Below are 15,445 nucleotides of genomic sequence, written 5' to 3'. Positions count from 1 at the left end.
GCGGGTAAAATATACGAGCAAAATTCAATTTTCCGTAACTAATATTTAATGAACATGTTAAAATAAATTATAAATAAAAAAAAATCAAATTAAACAAATAATATTATGGACAGAATTGCTAAAATATTATTTTTGCAAAACATCTGTATAGAGGTCAGCATACTATTTACTGTAACTACACGATCAGCATACTTCCCTACAGTCTGGCCACATCATTCTGTGTCTGGCAACGCTGTCGCACACACAACCTTTGGACCCCCAACCACCCCCTTCATATTCAACAATATCTGCTGCTGCTCAAGAGGTAAATTAGCATAGCGCACGATTAATAATTAATAAAAATTTTCCAATATTGGTTAATTTTGATTTGTCGTTAATTAGAAAATGGCTCGTGTTTTGGTTGGTGTAAAGCGTGTGATCGACTATGCCGTTAAGGTAAGTGTATGAAGGAATCGTTTGTTTCTTCCTCTTATCACTTGTTGCGCTTCGTTTTGCGTAATCGTTTTTATTACACTTAATTAATGTCTTTCGATTGAAATTTAGGTGCGCGTTAAGCCCGAAAAAAATGGCGTTGTTACCCAAGGTGTTAAGCACTCAATGAATCCCTTCGACGAGATTGCCGTCGAGGAGGCCGTCAAGCTCAAGGAGAAGAAGCTGGCCGGTGAGATCATTGCCGTGTCTGTGGGTCCAGCCCAATCGCAGGAGGTCATACGCACCGCCTTGGCTATGGGCGCAGATCGCGGTGTTCACGTTGAGGTGTCAGCAGCCGAATACGATCTGTTGCAGCCAGTGCATGTGTCCAAAATACTTGCCAAGCTGGCACTGGACGAGAAGGCGGATCTGGTCATACTGGGCAAGCAGGCTATTGATGACGATGCCAACCAGACGGCTCAGATGACTGCCGCGGTGCTGGACTGGCCTCAGGGCACATTCTGCAACAAAGTTGAGAAGACGGATGCGGGTCTGACGATTGTTCGTGAAATTGACGGCGGCCTGGAGACCATCAAGACCAAAATACCAGCCGTCCTCAGCGCTGATTTACGCTTGAATACGCCGCGCTATGCCACGTTACCTAACATCATGAAAGCCAAGAAGAAGCCACTGAAGAAGGTGACACCCAAAGATTTGGGTGTTGATACCTCGCCACGCATTGAGATTGTCTCCGTTGAGGATCCGCCAGTGCGTCAAGCGGGCGCTGCTGTTGCCGACGTAGATGCTCTGGTGGCCAAGCTAAAGGCTGGTGGCCACATCTAAGTCGACACCCAATCAAAATTGTGAGCAAAATTCTACGTTCTATATCTTACTACTTTCTATCAGAAACGTGCATTTATCTAGCCACTAAAGATTGATTCCCCATGTGCGCGCCGAGTGTCCCATAGTGCTTTAAGTGAAATTAAATGTCTGTTTTTGGAATCTGTCGTGTCAAGCCTTAACGAATAAATTGAAGTGAAGCAACTACGAAACTTGCCACGAGGTCAGCCACTGACCAATTTTGTCACACATCCGTCTATTCCTTTTCAGCGGACGTGGCTCAACTTGACGCACCAAATCAGCACCCATTTAATTCGCTTCGTTCTTTTCTTGCGGTTGCGCTCGTTCTTATATGGCATGATCGAGTCAGAGGCGAAGGTCAAATGATTTGTTTTTAGCTCTATATATTTTATTTCCAAATCGAACTAATTTTTTTTTGTTTTTTGCTTAAATTATATTGAGTAAATACATAAATATGTACGTATATAATATGTATAAAAAGGTAAAATTCATTATTTTTGCTTATAAAAGATATAGAAAGCTGATGTAAAATTGTAAAATATGGACAATGGACACTTAGTAGAAATAGATAAAGACATGGCAGGAGCTGGCAATTTCGTATGAAATTACTCTAATAGTACTATCTTTAGATAATTTCAATTTTTAGAGTTTGGATTAATTAAGTTATTTGTGATTCATTTGTTTCTTTTATAGCTTGAGCGTCTCATATATAACATTTTATATCACACTGCCCGCAGCTGCACGAACACCAACAGAGGAGTTAATCAGCTCTAGCAACTAATTAGAATGAATCGTTAATTAATTACGTCCAGCCGGAGCTTTTTCCTTATCGCTGAATAGCAATATGCGTGTCAGCATTGTGGTAATACAGGGTATTTGCTTCTGCTGATGCATATCTGGTGTGTCCGGTGTGCAGGACTCGAAGTCAACAGCGACACGCTGGCAGACGAACGTGAGCAGGGTGAGAATGTCCAGACGTTTGCCGTTGGCGGCCAGCTCAGCGCACAGACTCTGCATGAACCAGCTGCCGCGCGTGGTGTTGCGCCATGAGTAAAAGCCCGGTATGGTGGAATAGGCAATCAAAAAGTCCGCATGGATGGGTATCTTGTAGCTCATTGAGGAGTCGCCGTCGGTTTCGGTGCGACCGCGTTGCATTGTGACACCCGTGTCCAAGCGGTCGCCCTGGCAGGCCTGTATAAAGAATAGCTTGGGTTTGCCAGCCAGCGTGGGGCAGTGATTGGCCGTGAAGTGGCTCCAGATATTGTCCAGCTTGTACTGAGTATCCTTCGCATAGATGTAGCCCATTTCGCCGTGTGAGAGTATGGCCACGAGTATGCAATCGTTGTGCTCGTGATTCTGCGATGACACATACTTAATTGTGCTCAAAATCTCCGGGTATCGACAGTCCTTGTACACAGAGACATCAAAGTCCAGCTGTTTGAGCACACGTGACAGATTCTCACAGTCCACATTCGTACCAGCACGGGACTTCAGTGTGGGCACCTCGAAATGTTCATGATTGAAGATGATCGCCATGCCGCGATTCTTGTGCCGCATGTTGTACTCGGCAGCATGTCGATCGGTGACCATTTTGGCCACATATTTGTGATAGCTGGACGAACTGTACCCGTTTGAGGCCAGCTGCCCAATGGCGCCGCTGCCATAACTGTTTTGTTTGTGAATTGCGGAGGTCGATGCGCTGCCGCTGCTGCTGCTGTTGCCCACAGAGCCAAAGGCATCGGTTATATCGTCGGTGTTGGTGGCGACCTCGACTCGTATGCCTACCTGGTCGGTGGACTCGATTTCGTTGTTGCTATTGTTGTTGGCGGCCATTGTGATTATTGGCTGTGAATTTTTTGATGAGTCACACGGCTGGTTTTATGTCCAGGTAAACAGTAAATAGCAAACAATTTTCACTAATTATCCCTTAGGTCAAAAATTTGTTAAATTGCACGTTGCGGGCACTTGTTGTTGTAACAAAGGAATGCGACGCGAAACTGCAGCGCACTTCAGTTGCAGTTTTCTAGTTTGTTGCTCTCTTTGTTTGTTTTATGTTATGCATTTTGCACACAACAGCTTAACAGTTCGCTGGACTGTTAATAACAGCGTGCAGTATTTTTTTTATCAGTATCAACCGTTACTAGTTTTGAAAAAAAAATTAAAAACGTAAATTGCATATGTAATAGAGTACAAAATGGTATATTAATAGTATATTGGTAAAAGTCAAACTTATTAGTATTCCTGCAAGACTATATCCAGTTAAAATTTTAATTTAACAGCACTAACTGTTAAGCTAACATCGCAGTTGAGCAAGCCAAAGAAACCCGCGCACTGTAAACTGATATAAAACATATAAGTACTTACCAACGGTGTGGTGAAAAACAGTTGCAGCTGCTCGGGGTGAAATTTGAATACTATGTAAACTAACCAATCAATATCAATGATCTTCATCAAATAATTGCAATCATCTTCAACTGTATTGTAACTGTGGATACATTTGCAAATCCCGACAATATATTTTTCAATATGTGTTTTATTGTCAATTCTGTACAGAATTCACATACATATGCACATGGCTCTAATCGTAATCAAATGCCAAGCCGCTTCCCCGCAAATGTTGCTCGGACCATGAATCAAATCTCTTGGAAATTTAATCAGTCATGTGATTTCGCCAGTCGCCAACTTTGCCTTTGCGTATGAATTTCGTCTCCCTCTGCGTGCAGTATTTTTTTTTAACAATATCAACCGCTACTAGTTTTGAAAAAAAAAAAATTAAAAATGTAAATTGCATATGTAATAGAGTACAAAATGGTAGATTAATAGTATATTGGTAAAAGCCAAACGTATTAGTATTCCTGCAAGGCTATATCCAGTTTAAATTTTAATTTAACAGCACTAACTGTTAAGCTAACATCGCAGATGAGCAAGCAAAAGAAAACCGCGAACTGTAAACTGATATAAAACACATAAGTACTTACCAACGGTGTGGTGAAAAACAGTTGCAGCTGCTCGGGGTGAAATTTGAATACTATGTAAACTAACCAATCAATATCAATGATCTTCATCAAATAATTGCAATCATCTTCAACTATAATTGTAACTGTGGATCCCGACAATATATTTTTCAAAATGTTTTTTTTGTTAAATATGTAAGCAATTCACATACATATGCGCATGGCTCTAATCGTAATCAAATGTCAAGCCGCTTCCCCGCAAATGTTGCTCGGACCATGAATCAAATCTCTCGGACATTTCATCGGTCATGTGATTTCGCCAGTCGCCAACTTTGCCTTTGCGTATGAATTTCGTCTCCCTCTGAGGAAGTTCACGCTCCAGATTGATGGCTTTATTGTTTTGCATGCTGTCGAACTTCAAATGATCGCAAATGCGCGCCATGTTGGCTTCGTTGAGAATATTTGAGGCGTCTAGGAATTGGGCACAGCGTCTTACCACCGCGGGCAAATCGCGAATCATGTCCTCGTACTTAATAAATAGGACATTATCATCAACGCTACGCTTCCAGAAGGGCAGCACATGCTTCCAGTACGAGCCCATGGGCGTGTGGCCGCCCAGAAAGAGCTCCACGAATTGCTCAAAATCGCCATTGATTCCATGGAGCAGCTTGCAATAGTGATAGTAGGAGACACACAGATCTTTGGGATTGCGCGCGGTGTACACAATTTTTGGCTTGACGGTCTCAAATTGCTCTGGCAGCAGCTGCCAGGACAGATGCGAACGTGCATACCGTGGGCGTGGCAGATTGCGCACCAGCTCAACTGTGTTGCCAAAAGCATCCCTGTGAAATGTGCAGGCTCAGTGGAGTTACCTTGCGCAAAAGGAAAACCATAGTCTATACGTACGCCACCCACTGATGATGGTCCGTGCTGAATAGTGCGGATAGCTCAATCAAGGGTGCACGTATACGCAAATCCTGCTTGGCAGCCTCGAAGTCCAGCTGATGGCCTAGCAGCCAGACCATCTCTTGGGCCCATGTCGAACCGGTACGTGGGTACGACACCATCCACACATCATCTTCATAGACGGGCAAATTGCGTATCGATTCGCCGAGCTCTATATATTTGCGTGGTATGATCAGTTGATCGGGCAGCACCTCCACAAAGCAATCCTGCGCCGGAAATATGGCATTTGTGCGACGCACAATATCCGCATCCAGTTCCCGATATACAAGCTGCATGGCATAAGGCGTTCCTGCTACCGTTGGCCTGCAATAGCTGCAGTCGACTGACTCCAGCTCCAAGTGTGAAAGGAAAGTGAGCCCAAGAGTGCGGTGAAAGTGACCGTAACGTGAATCCAGCTAAGCTGCCCGCAATTTTAACTTGTTTGCGCCAAACCGGCTCAGTGCAATCGCATCAGCTAAGCCTGCCACATTCAGCCCTGCCCAAACCCATGCTCTGCGAAACCCAACTGGTCATCACTTATATTCACACATACTTCTCGAACAGTTGACACGAATTGTTCTAATGTGAGCCTTATTTATACTACCATTAGATAAATGAATTCTTGACTCTCGGTTTTCCCTAACCTATATGAAACTAATTTATTTTAAATCAAGTCTGAAAATATTTGCAGAAACTTGGCTTGGAAACTGTATAAACAATAATGTCCGGAAACATAAGTTTTGGATGAGCTAAGGACAATAAATATTACATGTTCATACAGCTAGTTGGGATCGGGAAACCTAACCATATACGCAAAATATATTTCTATATAAAAATATAAACGAATATATAAAAAATATATATATATATAAGCATACATCTTCAATACATCTTCTAAAATGGATAGGCAATAACCGACTACTATTGGATATTGGATTAAATAGATGAAGAATCTCTCTAAACAGAGTTTAGATTATTTCTGTACATTTATATTGTTGCCCTTGAAAATGACTTAATCTAAATATGTACCAATTAAATTAAAATTTATTGCAGTTCGTAATACTATGTACACTTGAAATCTTGTTTTTGTTTTGTGAATTACAACTAAATCAATCTAATGAGCACTCGTTAACAGTTACGTTGTTAGTTGGAGCAACTACAACTACAACTCGTTGTGTAGATATTCCGTGGTCACCTTGGCCTCGCCCTCATGGAAGCCATTGCAGTCGACTGGATATTTCACCTGTGTAAAGATTGGTTTTGTATTTGCAGCATCAATTAGAATGAGTGAGAAATGCGGCTATGACGGATGTAGACTCACCTCACAATTATATGGCGCATTGATTACCCCAAATAGCGTCCAGAATGGTGTACCGGTTTCTGTGCTAATGAAGATCGCGGCACCCATGCTGCCGATCTTGACAATTTTCGGACTAACACCGGCAATGAGACCGCCAGGCGATGAGGCAGTCGCCTGTTTCTTGGACTGATTTTGCTGCTGCTGCTGCTCCAAAGCAGCTGCATTTAGCTGACAGAGCACATAGCGATCGCATTGCGGCGACTTCGAGATGTATCTGTAGGCGCGATGGACTTTAAGCACCGGTTCGATAACCTGTTAGATGTTTGTTGTTTGTGGGTTGGCCATGTGGAGTATGGAGTATGGAGTATGGGTTGGGTTGATGCGTGCGGCGTGGAACAAAAGAGAAAATTGTAGCGTAATTAATTTAATTTGTGCTATCTGTTGGTTTAGTTTTTTTGTTTCGTTTTCAAGAATCTTTCATTGCGGCGCTTTAATTGCTTGGCGATTCAATGCTTACCTCCAGATTCAGTGTATCCGTTAATCTATCACTGATCTCGGTGGCATTGAACTGCAGCAGACCACGTGCTTGGCCCAGTTTCAGCAGCTCCTTGGCATAGCCCACGGCTGGTTTCACGTACTGGCGCGAATCGATTTTCACATTCAAATGATGTTTGGCAACGTGGTTCAATAGATTAGAAATTGTCTCGCTGGGACGTGCCGGATCGAAATAGGTTTGCTTGGGATAACCTTGAGATTTTAACAGACCGTTGAACATGATCTGCGCCGTCTGGAAATATCTGTGGAAAGTGCCAAAGAAAAACAAAATTGATGAACGTTGCCCATAATGACGCAGCATTGTCAGAGTGAAAGGGCAGCTAGAAAGTGGAAGTTATTTCTGTTGTCGTTGTCTAATAATGATTGGCGCGGCGCAGCTTATGCCAAAAGTGTCTCCATATACCTACATACACACATACATACATACATACATATATTTGTGTTTATACAGCGCGACCCAAATAGCCAAGACACTCGGCTCATGTACTTTGCCTTTGGCCCACTTCCTGATCAAACCGGTTTACGCTACACACACACACTCACACACACATACGAAAATGAACCGTTCTGGCTTTGGTTTTGTTTGTGTATTTCGATGATGCGCCATCGTCTTTGTAACTGTAACACACACACACACACGCAAACACGCAAGCGCACACCCAAAGCCAAGCCAAATCCAAAAACCCGAACTCAAACCCAGGAATTGGAGTTGGACTTGTACTGTTCTTTTTTGTTGTTTTTTTTTTTCAATTTGGTGTTGACCAGTAAGATTAACAGTCGTGTTCTAAAAGCCGTCAGCATTAAAAGTGTGTCAAAAGGTAAGCAAGAGAGCTTCAAACATGTTCGATGCCAAACAGGTTGCAGTTAACGGTAACTCGTCCGACAGCAACAACAACAACAACACGAACAACGCTTACTGGCAGCTGTTTGAGCCAGTTGCGCTGCCTCCATGTACACGCATTCGTATTGCATTTAAACGTAACGCTCAGAATTCGAATCGTATCACAGCAGGGTGCTAAACGGCTTAAAACCGTTGAGAAAGCAGAACGTGTTCCACAATTAACACGCATCGATCACCCTCACGATTAATGCTTTCAAGTATATGTATGCACCTGACTCACCTGAGATAGTTTTCAGGATTGGCCAAATAACTGGCCCAGTCAGCCAAATACAATGTGGCCGATTTGATCCAGCGACGACGGAAGGATTGATTGTTCAGAGACTCGAACAATTTGTCATAATCCAACTTGCCATCACGGCCCTTAAAGCCCTACATAAATGAATGTTATTGTTATATAAGTTGATAACTCGAATATGAGAGCATATTTATAAATATTATATTAATCCAATTTCTTAGCGACAATGAATAGTCAAATGCTTGATAAATCTCGTGATATACCTTCATGATCTTGTTGACGCCCGACTTTTCGTATAGCGCATCGGCGAGCTCCGAGTTGGAGAAGTGATCCCACAGCACGTGCACATGCTCCAGGAATGGTGGCAACACCCAGGCATGACTCTTATGGCGTTCCTGTGTGCTCTGGCCCTCGGGACCAGCAAACGAGCTAACTGCCTGCATAGCCAGCGGCAACAAGTTCATGAAACCATTTTCTGGCTCTGGCTCTTCGGATGCGGATCTCTTCTGTTGATGATGGGTATGTGCAGCTGGCTTGTCGGCACCGCCCTGTGTGTTCATAAAAACGGAGGCCACTTGCAGAATGGTGTCCAGGCCAATGCCAGAGCCGCCATCAGAGCTGCCGCCGCTGTTGCTGCGCTTTTGTGTGGCGCCAGAATCCTCGTCATCGGTTTGTGTGAACATTTCCAGGACATTGCCAATAATGGACGGATCAAACCCACCGCCGCCACCACCCCCATTGCCACCACGTGCATTGTTGGCCAGCAGACTGCCCAGACCTGATAGGATTTGCATGGCACCGCCGCCGCCGCCGCCGCCGCCGCCACCAGCTTTTCCATTCGCTTGCATGAAGCTGCCGATCATGGAGGCGACACCTGCCAGTCCGGCGCCCGCACCGCTCCCGCCAGCAGCAGCACCACCACCGCCTCCGTTCTGATTTGACAATGCCTCCTGTATGAACATGGAGGCCATGTCCAGGAATGGATTGGAGTCATCCTCATTGGCCATATGGCCATAGGGCTGTGCGCTGATCAGTGCCAGCACAAACAGAGCTCGCTTCATGTACATTTTTGGGCAGGAACTTTCACAATCACACACTTGAGATACTTTTTTTCTTTTTAGCTATTTTTTCTATACTGTTGTTGGGCCAATTAAACAACGCCGCCGACGACGACGACGACAACAACAACAATAACAACAACAGCGCGACCGACGCTTCACTGCGCAAATGGCTTGAAAATTGCAAGCCAAAGACGAAAATCTGTTGTTATTCCACCAGACTGAGAAATACTTATGTACATGTACATATACTATATAGTATGTACTTAGATGCCTGCAACGCAGCAAACACAGCCAGCTCAGGCGAAAACTTTCTTTCTTCTGTGACTGCGAGTCTGTTTGTAACACTTCTTAAGTCGCTCGTCTGTCTGGGCCTGGCCAACATGTTGCATCTGGCCCTGCTTGTGAGCTTGTCTGAAGCCTCTCGCAAGCTCAGCTGTGTTCGCTTCTAGCGCTCGCTGAACATCTCTCTTGCACTTGCTCTTTCTCTCGCTCTCTCTTGTTCTCACCGCCTGTTGTCATTCTTCACGGCTGCGCCTTGCGGGTTGTCCACGTCAGTTTGCTGCCAGCATACAAATTCATTTGTGTACGTGTGCGTGCGTGTGTGTGTGTGTACACATATATAAATACTTTTGTGCTGTTCTATGGCGCTGTTGCTGGACTTAACTTTGTTTATATTTTCTACCCACTTTCTTTTTACACACGCTCGTTCTGTCGCTTTGAAGTCGTTCTTCTTGCCATGACTTCAGCTTTATCTCATTTTTTGGTTCTTTTTGCAAGCTTTAATCTACGTCCATATGCATACATACATACATACATAAATATATACTCTTGCAGAGAGTTATTGCGTTACGACAATGTTCGTAACATGAAAATAAAAGAAATTTATTGGTTGCTATTAAATCTCCTTTGGGCTGTTAATGTATTTAATCTAACCGTTATAAAAAAAGAGTTAAGTAAAGTTCATTTAATTTTGTGTTGTAGTCTATAAGAATTTAGTCGTGTCCGTAGGATTTTCTCTTTAAAAATGTCGCAACTATAATTTTTCAATGCAAATGTATAACTCAAACGAATGGATGTCATATTGTATTTCGACTGTAATTCTCTCTGCCTTCTTTCGATGTGTGTCATGGCCCATTTTCAGTTAAATTCGATAAGAATAGATTATTTTGTGCGCCAATTACATAAATTTATGAAATGTTCATTTCGCGCCGCCGAAAGTCCAATGAACATGTTGGTCCAAACAGAAAAGATGGAGTTAAAAGTTTACTAAAACGACTTGGTGGACGGAGCTTCTTTAGTTTACCGTAGATCCAACCAATCGTACTCTACCATGAATAATAATATTTAAACGCATTCTTTAGTAAAAAAGTGTGATTTTGATTCTACTCACTTCGATGCCGTCGCCTGCCAATGAGGAGCAGCCGAGTATCGCCCAAACACGACCCTCCAAACGGTTCAAGCCCAACAACTCGGATATCATGGAACTGGGCAAAGCACCAACCGCGTCCTGTTTGTTCGCCAAAAGCAGCAGCGGAACCTGTGCCATCCGCTCGTCCAGCAGAACATCACAGAGCTCGCAACGTGCTTCACTCAAACGGGACGCGTCCGTGCTATCAACAACAAAGATCTACGGATCAATTGGTTAGCCGAGAGTGCGTGTTAAGATTAAGATATGTATGGGCAATACCAAAATGTTGGCTTCCTGATAAAATGTATGCCACGACTGACGCATCCTCCATTGACCACTCAAGTCACGCAAGCATACCTTTATCCTTTTAAACTTTAAATGTCGCTCGGTTAGGTCGACCGTAGGAGAAATGCGCTTTAACTTTTTGGAATATACATATTTATATAAATATATGACTAATGTCTAATAAGATTGTTGGTACTCTTACGGCGTCGCCGGTTTCCAAGCCAAGGCGGGCCGCCAAAGTACTCTTGCCTGCATTGTTTAGGCCCAGAATAAGCACATTAAACTCCTCCGAGGGCGTCCCCTTTAGTTTGCCCAGGAACGAAGTGACACCCTTGTAAAGATGGGACATTTATTGCAATTGTTTTTGTTGATGTTATTAAAAAGTGTGAGCTATACACAAGCTACTACTTAGATTTGGATAATGGCTAAGAATTGTAGAGATATGTCATTTTCGATATGTCGATCTGGTATGCTTATGCTATATTCAAGTCACAAACAAATCAATTCAAGAATATTTTCATAACATTATGGTTTCTATAATTATATAAGGGCACTTCCTTTTACAGTTTTTAAGTAAGTACTGTAGGTTAATAGAACTATAAACTACTTTTTCATATTTTTGCACACCCAGTCCATGCCCTCTTTGATGCCAGTGCCGTCTACAGCTGTGCAGGCCTTAACTTCCCAGGTGCGCTCCTCCAGACGCACTAGACCCAGAGCCTCGGCCACTTCGGAGGCGCTCATGGCACTGGGCAAGTCCTGCTTGTTGGCAAAGACCAGCAGCGGTACTCTCTTTAAACGATTGTCCATAAGCATCTCAAAGAGTTCACTGCCCGCTTCTGATAGGCGCTTCCGATCCGTGCAGTCTATAACGTAGATCTATCATGGTAGCAAATGATGAATGCTTGAATCCTTTCAACACATCGTAAGATATTACCAAAACATCTGTATTGGCAAAGTAGTTCTTCCAATAGGGCCTTATTTTCCATTGACCGCCAATATCCCATACATTCAATTTGAACCCATCTGCTGCTACGGATTTGATGTTAAAGCCCGCGGTGGGCGTCACCTGCGGAGCATTGGAACGACTATTAGGAAAGCAAAGACGCATCTGTTCCAAAATACTCACCGTTGTTATATCCTCGGAAGCCAGTTGTTTGAGAATCGTTGTCTTGCCGGCATTGTCCAAGCCGAGCAGCAAAATGCGGGCCTCCTTTTCCGGATTGGGGCGCAGTTTGCGCAACAGCGAAAGTAGACCCTAAAAACAAAAAAGAAAATAAGTTAATTTGAAAGCGCAGTTAATTTTCGCGCAGTATGTTTATCGATATTATGGCAAGTGCTATCGAGCTTTCGGCTGGTCACACTTTAGGAACAGCTGTTGCACGAGTATAAAGTATCGATACTATCACGCCAACAAGTTACCATGACAACAGAGTTAAATAAACAAATATATTATTGGATAATAAGAGCAATTTAGAAAGGAAAAAAACTATAACTAAGTGCTACCGCGTGACGGATAATCTGGGCACTCAGCAAACAACCTACCATTTGGTAAAACAATTACAATAACTTATTTGAAGTTTGATCACTTAAAAAGCACTAACTCTAGCAATTGTATTTAAACTCAATTCAAACAACCGAATTTATAACAACCACCAGCGACAACATTACAGGTGCAATGCTAGCTAGCAACTAAACATCGGTCGACCAAACAATAGAGCAACAGCCGCAGGTAGCGGCGCCCAGCCCCTACTACTGTGCGCGTCGCTGCGCAAACGCTGTCGACGAAGCGGAAGATGCGACAGTTACTATTTACGGGGTTCAATGCATTTGGGCAGCACAATGGAAGCAACACTGACCGCATTTCCGGTCGCGTCACTGCCTTAACCGGTTCGTAGCTGCAACCAAAAAACATGCTCACAGTTGATACTGAAATCCTTAAATTTGTAGAAATAAGCGTTCCCGGGGATGGTGCGGGTAACGCTATAATTGCGTTGAGCTGGCGTTATACCGCATATGCTGTGGGCACTAAGCTATGGCTGCGCGGACTCTTCGATTTGGTGCCTGGGGAATGCCTGGAAGTGGAGGCACCTGCAAGTATTAAAGCGTTAGCCGCTTGCGATTCGCATTGCCTGGTGCTGCTGCAGAATGGCGAGCTGTACAAGCTGCAAGCCAAGCTGAAGGCAACATTGCAACACATCAAATTGGAAACAATCCCCACAACAAGTGCAGCCACAAAGCGAACTATTTTTGGTACATCTAAGCTAGCTAGGGACGCCTCAAACGACGTCACACACATAGCCTGTGGCACGCATATAAATGTGGCCATAAGCGCTAACAACGCCGTGTACAGCATACCCAGCTGTTTGCATCAGTTCCCGCAACGTCAATGGCGGGTGCAACAGTTGGAGTGCGGACACGAGCATGCCCTGTTGCTCAACGGCAATGGCGATGTCTACAGCTGGGGCAATGGACTGTAGGTTTAGTGAGTCGTTTATTTGAACAAAATTTTGTGACTTTTTATGCAAATATTTCACAGTCGTGGACAACTAGGCCACGAAACACTAGCTGTGGTGGAGACGCCACTGTTGCTGGAAGCGCTGGCGGGCATTAAGGTAAGCAATGACTAACAAATTTCATTATCTAGCTTGTCAAGTAATTCATCCGTCCACACACATTGTAGATAACACACATTGCCGCTGGTGGCTGGCATAGCGTAGCCATCTCTGCATTTGGGGATCTCTATACGTGGGGCTTGAATTGCAAAGGTCAACAGGGTATGCGCGTTATGAAACCCGATGGTTTGCTTAAAGAGCCCACGGTTTATCCATTGCCCCAGCTGCATGATTTGCCAGACTGTTGTGGGGAAGAGAATGTGGTATGCGCACCTCTAAGGGTATTTGCAGGTTCGCGTCACACATTGCTCCTGCGCAGCTGTGGGAGACTCTGGGCCAGTGGCTGGTGTGCCCACGGCCAGCTGGGCAAGCAGCCCACTACATTGGAATATTTGGACATATTTCAAGCTGTACGAGATACGCCTAAGGGTAATAATTATACTGTGTTTTGTGGTCCTTGGTCCAGCTTGATTGCCTTGTGTGAGTAAATATGTTTAAGATTCTTTATTTTTAAACTATTTACATTTTAGTAGAACTATTTAAAAATTTTGTTGTAAACAGCCTCGTTTCTTTTATATGTTTCGAAATTGTAACGGCTTTACGCTAACGGCTCTTAAGGCTGACTGCTATGGTACTTAAATTGCGCCATGGTACTAACTGCTATGTTACTCACATTCCATATAAAGCCTTATCATGCTGTCTTTGCTAAAGCTTTAGCAAAGATTCACACCAGGTAGATGCAGTTCATTTCGATTTTCGCAGAATTTTAGTGAATAAAAAGTTATTGTTTTTATTAAAAAATATGTTGCTAGTCCAGCCTCGGCCTTTGACATAGCCTTCTTTCTTAGTTGCATTGTAAACACACTAGCATTGTAAATGAATCACTTAGTATTCGTTTTGTTTCGGCTTCACTTTTCAAAGCAGCATTTTTCACAGCTTGACGTAAGCATTTCCAAAATTTTTATTTTATAACCCAAAATACCCAAAACACCCAAAACCCAAAACCCAAAAAATAAACATAAAACCATTCATGCTGGTGACCTGCAGCTAAACATGGCGTAAGTGATTCTCCATACCGTCTGCCGCATTCGATATCCATTCCAATCTGCCAACAGTCCCAGCATATTCTTTGTTCTGTTCTGGCGGATTGGGGTCCATCTGCTTTATCCCTATAGATATACGAATCGCTCGATTCAGGATGCGCTTGGCGATGACTATATACTGTGGGTCTCCAGCGATCGATTGCAAAACGAACAATTGATCATGATGCTGCTGCGTCAGTCGATCGAAAATTTTCTGATATTCATATTGATTATGGAAATTATGCGCTCGATTCATGAAGGACGCGAACTGCCCTTTCTGTTACAATGAGGGATCTGTGTGTGCAAAAGCAGGATTTGTTCATACTGTAATATATACATCTTCATTTTTTTTTTTTGTATATTTTTGACAACTTTTTGCCTGTCTATCAAAAGTAAACACGCCTCGAGTGTGGGGCACACAGCATTTTTTGTCTTGGGATAGGTCCGAGGCCGATGTCCCATTGCCGGCGCTGTCGTCGTTGTCGTTGCAGTCGCGCGTGTAATCAGTAAATTTTATTTTTAAAAATGTTATTAAACAATATTTGCTTTAGCAAAAGTCAGACACGCAGTGCAATAAACTTTTCAGCACTTGTAGATCGTCCGACGCGACGCGACGCGACGACTGACGACTCGTCACTTTGGTGGGACTCTCATTGTTTGAACTGTCTGGGTGTGTGTGTGTGTGTGTGTGTGCATGTGCATAGGGTGGGAAGTAGGGGTTTGGGGGTATTTCTTGGAACCGTGTGATAATTTTGTTATTGGAATTGCATGGCTTTTTGATTGGGTATTACAAATGAATACATATACATATATAGAATAAATATATACGAAG

The 15,445-nt window shown here is 43.4% G+C and overlaps 7 protein-coding genes across 13 annotated transcripts; 2 read left to right on the top strand and 5 right to left on the bottom strand.

Moving 5' to 3' along the window:
* The first annotated feature begins 238 nt into the window (after positions 1-238).
* On the top strand, positions 239-1,458 carry LOC115761643 (electron transfer flavoprotein subunit beta). Of its 2 annotated transcripts, XM_030703477.1 has the most exons (4): positions 239-304; positions 382-435; positions 544-1,274; positions 1,336-1,458. In XM_030703477.1, the coding sequence occupies exons 2-3, from the start codon at positions 385-387 to the stop codon at positions 1,252-1,254; spliced, it is 762 nt and encodes a 253-aa protein (XP_030559337.1). In that variant the 5' UTR covers positions 239-304; positions 382-384; the 3' UTR covers positions 1,255-1,274; positions 1,336-1,458. The 2 variants fall into 2 exon arrangements, with proteins under 2 accessions (XP_030559337.1, XP_030559336.1); XM_030703476.1 differs by having other exon boundaries at positions 240-304; positions 544-1,458.
* A 254-nt stretch (positions 1,459-1,712) lies between these two features.
* Positions 1,713-3,269, bottom strand: LOC115761311 (caspase). Its single transcript, XM_030703041.1, has one exon. The coding sequence runs from the start codon at positions 3,103-3,105 to the stop codon at positions 2,071-2,073; it is 1,035 nt and encodes a 344-aa protein (XP_030558901.1). The 5' UTR covers positions 3,106-3,269; the 3' UTR covers positions 1,713-2,070.
* A 1,128-nt stretch (positions 3,270-4,397) lies between these two features.
* Positions 4,398-6,113, bottom strand: LOC115761814 (estrogen sulfotransferase). Its single transcript, XM_030703765.1, has 2 exons — positions 5,133-6,113; positions 4,398-5,068 (listed from the first exon to the last, which is right to left on the bottom strand). Exons 1-2 carry the CDS (start codon positions 5,465-5,467, stop codon positions 4,453-4,455), a joined length of 951 nt encoding a protein of 316 aa, XP_030559625.1. The 5' UTR covers positions 5,468-6,113; the 3' UTR covers positions 4,398-4,452.
* An 84-nt stretch (positions 6,114-6,197) lies between these two features.
* Positions 6,198-9,528, bottom strand: LOC115761809. Its single transcript, XM_030703755.1, has 5 exons — positions 8,426-9,528; positions 8,148-8,296; positions 6,989-7,268; positions 6,493-6,783; positions 6,198-6,414 (listed from the first exon to the last, which is right to left on the bottom strand). Exons 1-5 carry the CDS (start codon positions 9,227-9,229, stop codon positions 6,334-6,336), a joined length of 1,605 nt encoding a protein of 534 aa, XP_030559615.1. The 5' UTR covers positions 9,230-9,528; the 3' UTR covers positions 6,198-6,333.
* A 586-nt stretch (positions 9,529-10,114) lies between these two features.
* On the bottom strand, positions 10,115-11,348 carry LOC115761812 (ADP-ribosylation factor-like protein 3). Its single transcript, XM_030703760.1, has 4 exons — positions 11,119-11,348; positions 10,911-11,051; positions 10,614-10,850; positions 10,115-10,548 (listed from the first exon to the last, which is right to left on the bottom strand). The coding sequence occupies exons 1-4, from the start codon at positions 11,263-11,265 to the stop codon at positions 10,411-10,413; spliced, it is 663 nt and encodes a 220-aa protein (XP_030559620.1). The 5' UTR covers positions 11,266-11,348; the 3' UTR covers positions 10,115-10,410.
* Positions 11,349-11,496: 148 nt separating this feature from the next.
* Positions 11,497-12,536, bottom strand: LOC115761813 (ADP-ribosylation factor-like protein 3). 3 transcript variants are annotated; one of them, XM_030703764.1, is made up of 4 exons: positions 12,462-12,536; positions 12,046-12,174; positions 11,854-11,985; positions 11,497-11,795 (listed from the first exon to the last, which is right to left on the bottom strand). In XM_030703764.1, the coding sequence occupies exons 1-4, from the start codon at positions 12,462-12,464 to the stop codon at positions 11,520-11,522; spliced, it is 540 nt and encodes a 179-aa protein (XP_030559624.1). In that variant the 5' UTR covers positions 12,465-12,536; the 3' UTR covers positions 11,497-11,519. The 3 variants fall into 3 exon arrangements, with proteins under 3 accessions (XP_030559624.1, XP_030559621.1, XP_030559623.1); XM_030703761.1 differs by having other exon boundaries at positions 11,854-12,174; XM_030703763.1 differs by lacking the exon at positions 12,462-12,536 and adding an exon at positions 12,339-12,407 and having other exon boundaries at positions 11,854-12,174.
* LOC115761810 (RCC1 domain-containing protein 1) lies at positions 12,118-14,782 on the top strand. 4 transcript variants are annotated; one of them, XM_030703757.1, is made up of 6 exons: positions 12,118-12,467; positions 12,590-12,806; positions 12,867-13,392; positions 13,456-13,531; positions 13,600-14,011; positions 14,062-14,316. In XM_030703757.1, exons 2-6 carry the CDS (start codon positions 12,713-12,715, stop codon positions 14,136-14,138), a joined length of 1,185 nt encoding a protein of 394 aa, XP_030559617.1. In that variant the 5' UTR covers positions 12,118-12,467; positions 12,590-12,712; the 3' UTR covers positions 14,139-14,316. The 4 variants fall into 4 exon arrangements, with proteins under 4 accessions (XP_030559617.1, XP_030559616.1, XP_030559619.1 ...); XM_030703756.1 differs by having other exon boundaries at positions 12,526-12,806; XM_030703758.1 differs by lacking the exons at positions 12,118-12,467; positions 14,062-14,316 and adding exons at positions 14,579-14,589; positions 14,647-14,782 and having other exon boundaries at positions 12,475-12,806.
* The last annotated feature ends 663 nt before the right edge of the window (positions 14,783-15,445 follow it).

The sequence above is a fragment of the Drosophila novamexicana genome, unplaced genomic scaffold (genome assembly GCF_003285875.2).
Source record: "Drosophila novamexicana strain 15010-1031.04,08,12 unplaced genomic scaffold, DnovRS2.1 tig00000485-arrow-pilon, whole genome shotgun sequence".
Lineage (NCBI taxonomy): Eukaryota > Metazoa > Arthropoda > Insecta > Diptera > Drosophilidae > Drosophila > Drosophila novamexicana.
Note: the sequence above shows the minus strand (reverse complement) of the source record. Positions and strands in the feature narration are given on the sequence as shown.